Consider the following 4250-nt stretch of genomic DNA (forward strand, 5'->3'; position numbering starts at 1 on the left):
TCCTGAGTAGCTGGGATTACAGGCATGCGCCACCATGCCCAGCTAATTTTTTGTACTTTAGTAGAGACGGGGTTTCACCATGTTGACCAGGATTGTCTCAATCTCTTGACCTCGTGATCCACCCGCCTCGGCCTCCCAAAGTACTGGGATTACAAGCTTGAGCCACCGCGCCCGGCCCAGTTAAAGAATTTTTACTGTTTCATTTATTTCTCTTTGGTGGCTTCTAAATCATCTTTTTAATCACATCACATTCTATTTGATATAGAAAATCTAGAACTGGGGAAAATACTTTTTCTTTTTTTTTTTTGAGCCTGAGTTTCGTTTCGCTCGTTACCCAGGCTGGAGTGCAATGGTGTGATCTTGGCTCACCGCAACCTCCACCTCCTGGGTTCAAGCAAGTCTCCTGCCTCAGCCTCCTGAGTAGCTGGGACTACAGTTGTGCGCCACCATGCCCAGCTAAGTTTTGTATTTTTAGTACAGATGGGATTTCACCATGTTGACCAGAATGGTCTCAATCTCTTGACCTCGTGATCCACCCGCCTCCCAAAGTGCTGGGATTATAGGCGTGAGCCACTGTGCCTGGCCTGGGAAAATACTTTTCACAGTAAGAATCTCAACCCTGCTGATGAGAATTGGCCTATACTTTCTATAGCTTATGTAAAATTATATTGCTTCTCATGTGAATGTCTAGTTGGTAGTTTAATTTAGCATTCATTTTATTTTTATTTATTTGTTTTTTGGAGGGTCTCACTCTGTATCCCAGGCTGGAGTGTAGTGGCATGAGTATGGCTCACGGCAGCCTGGACTTCCCTGGGCTCAGGTGATGCTTCCACCTCAGCCTCCCAAGTAGCTGGGACCATAGGTGTGCACCACCATGCCTGGCTATTTGTGAATTTTTTTTTTGTTGTTTGTTTATTTGTTGTTTTTTTTTGAGACAAGAGTCTCGCTCTGTCACCCAGGCTGAAGCGCAGTGGTGCAATCTCAACGCTTTGCAACCTCCACCTCCCGGTTCAAGTGATTCTCCTATCTCAACCTCCTGAGTAGCGGGGACTACAGGCACATGCTAGCACACCTGGCTAATTTTTGTATTTTTTAGTAGAAACAGGGTTTCACCATGTTGGCCAGGCTGGTCTTGAACTCCTGACCTCAAGTGATCAGCCTATGTCTGCCTCTGAAAGTGCTGGGATTACAGGTGTGAGCCACCGTGCCCAGCCCATAGCCTTCATTTAAAAATACTTTTTATATGATATAGTGGTTTTTTAGTATAGAAGTCTAGAAGCTTAAAAACATCATTTTATTTGTACCACTGTGCCTTTCATATATAAAATGTATTTTCCTGTAAAATAGGTATTTTCCTTTCGTAGGAAAGGCACAGTGGTACAAATAAATTATAATTTTATTTATTTATTTATTCGCTGAGACAAGGTTCTGCCCTGTCACCCAGGCTAGAGTACAGTGGCATGATCATGGCTCACTACAGCCTCCACTTCCTGGGCTCAGGAGATCTTCCCACCTCAAGTTCTAAGTGGCTGGGACCGTGGGCACTCACCAATATGCCCAGCTAATTTTTAGAAGTTTTCTTTTGGCCAGGCGTGGTGGCTCACGCCTGTAATCCCAACACATTGGGAGGCTGAGGTGGGCAGATTACCTGAGGTTGAGAGTTCGAGACCAGCCTGACCAACATGGAGAAACCTTGTCTCTACTACAAATACTAAATTAGCTGGGTGTGGTGGCACATGCCTGTAGTCCCAGCTACTCAGGCAGCTGAGGCAGGAGAATCACTTAAACCCGGGAGGTGGAGATTGCGGTGAGCTGAGGTCGCACCATTGCACTCCAACCTGGGCAACAAGAGCAAAACTCTGTCTCAAAAAAAAAAAAAAAGTTGTTTTGGAGAGGTGAGGTCTCATTATGTTGCCCAGGCTGGTCTTGAACTCACTCCTGTCTTCAAGCTGTCTTCCCTCTTTGGCCTTCCAAAGTGCTGGGATTATAGGCATAAGCCATCACACCTGGCCTTAAATTTATTTTGATTGGGATGCCGGCCATCAGAAGGCTATTTCTGATTTGTTGGTTGGTCCTGTTTTGGTTTTTTTTTGGTTTTGCGAGCATAATGTTTAATATTATTATTTGCATAGACTAATGTTAAAAAAAATTATGTGATTCTTTTGCCATCTTTTATTTGGTAATGTAAATGAGTGGGACAAATAATGGCTTTTTTAGTATAGGAGTCCAGAAGTTTAAAAATGTCATCTTAGCAGACCCGCAGCTGTAGTCCCAGCTACTTGGAGGATGGCTTGGGTCCAGGAGTTTGAGTCCAGCCTAGGCAACACAGCGAGACCCTGTCTCTTAAAAAAAAAAATCCTACCTCTGTTTTTACCTCTAATATCAGTATTCACAGACATAGTTTTAGGACAGTTAATAGAATGTAAAAATAAATAAGTATTGACTTCTTTGAAGTCAGTATAGGTCAGGCACAGTGGCTCACACCTGTAATCCCAGCACTTTGGGAGGCTGAGGCAGGTGGATCATTTGAGGTCAGAAATTTGAGACCAGCCTTACTAGCATGGTGAAACCCAGTTTCTACAAAAAATACAAAAAAATTAGCGGGGCATGGTGGCATGCACCTGTAGTCCCAGCTACTTGGGAGGCTGAGGCAGGAGAATCGCTTGAACCTGGGATGCGGAGGTTGTAGTGAGCCGAGATTGTGCCACTGCAGTCTAGCCTAGGTGACAGAGTGAGACCCTGCCTCAAAATATAAATAAATAAAATAAAAATTAAAAAAGTACATAAACAGTTTAGACTTTGGTAATTATATAATTGCTTTTTTTTTTTTTTTTTTTTTTAGAACAGTAAATGCCCTGAGGGAACAAAACCCATGTTAATATTTGCTGGTGATGATTTTGATGTAACAGAAGATTATAGAAGACTAAAAAGTCTTCTTATTGGTAAGTATTTTAGTATTTATTATCTACAGGATAGCTCAGGAAGGCAGTCTCAGACTGTCACTGGTGGCACTTTGCCACTTTAGGTTTCTAACTTCTTTTTTCTCTTATTTTTAAAATAATATTTATATACTTAAAATAATGGAGTGCTTCACAAATTTGCATGCCATCCTTGTGCAGGGGCTAATCTTCTCTGTATGGTTCCAGTTTTAGTATACGTGCTGCCGAAGCGAGCACAACTTCTTTTTTCTCCTTTTCTTGGACCTCTCTTTCTTTTTCCCCTTACCAGCAACAGGAAAGTACCTAATTATCTCAGGAGAATTAAAGGGGCTGTCGTACTGTGTAGATGATTATCTCTGGATATAAATTAGTAACTAAGATATTATTTATGTAGTGTCTTATAAAAATTCCTGCACCTATCTCCTGTCATTCCTAGCATGATTTCAAATTAAATTTAGAAGGTTGAGGGATTAAAATTTCAAGATTGTATGTATCACCGACTTCCAACTCAAAAATCTTTATTAGTTTTTCTGACTTGAATATACAAGGCCTTTCACAGTATATAGCCAATGTAACTTGCCTTCTTGATCTCCTATTTCCTTTTTTTTTCCCCATTAAAAAAGGGTTTATTGCCAATATATTATTCACATTTCTGTTGTCTATTCTGGTATCATTCTTATTTATCTGGTTTCTACCATTCATTTAAGTGTCAGATCAAGTTTCTTTTCCAGGAGGGCCTCAGTGACCTCTGCTCTGTTGCCTAGGCTGGAGTGCAATGGCTCGATTTCAGCTCACTGCAACCTCCGCCTCCTGTGTTCAAGTGATTCTCCTGCCTCAGTCTCCCAAGTAGCTGGATTTACAGGTGCCCACCACCATGCCCGGCTAATTTTTTTTTTTTTTTTTTAAAGTAGAGACGGGGTTTCGCCATGTTGGCCAGGTTGGTCTTGAAGTCCTGACCTCAGGTGATTCACTCCCCTCGGCCTCCCAAAGTGCTGGAATTATAGGCATGAGCCACAGCACCAGGCCCCGGCTCCTTTTTACTTCCTTACCATCATCATCCTAAGTGCCAAGCATATAGTAGGCACTTCATATACACTGCTTCATTCTAATAAGAACCTTGTGAGGTAGACATGAGTTATCTGTAGGACATTAATGGTAATGAAGTAAAAAGGAGCCATTCTTGGGATTATAATTTTTAGAATTTATTTCCCTTATTAGTAATAACTACTTTTTTTTTTTTTTGAGACGGAGTTTCGCTCTTGTTACCCAGGCTGGAGTGCAATGGCGCGATCTCGGCTCACCGCAACCTCC

General features: G+C 41.9%; 1 protein-coding gene and 1 non-coding gene across 2 annotated transcripts in view; one reads left to right on the forward strand and one right to left on the reverse strand.

Annotated features, from left to right (window-relative positions):
• Positions 1-4250, forward strand: part of RPF2 (ribosome production factor 2 homolog) — a 47644-nt gene that overhangs the window by 26155 nt on the left and 17239 nt on the right. Inside the window, exon 7 of the mRNA XM_017497445.2 lies at positions 2843-2942. Within this exon, the coding sequence (XP_017352934.1) occupies positions 2843-2942 (100 nt within the window). The remainder of the gene's footprint in view (positions 1-2842; positions 2943-4250) is intronic.
• On the reverse strand, positions 3075-3176 carry LOC119466822. Its single transcript, XR_005195310.1, has one exon. It is a non-coding gene; the product is annotated as a U6 spliceosomal RNA (small nuclear RNA).

Source organism: Cebus imitator, unplaced genomic scaffold (assembly GCF_001604975.1).
Source record: "Cebus imitator isolate Cc_AM_T3 unplaced genomic scaffold, Cebus_imitator-1.0 Scaffold231, whole genome shotgun sequence".
Lineage (NCBI taxonomy): Eukaryota > Metazoa > Chordata > Mammalia > Primates > Cebidae > Cebus > Cebus imitator.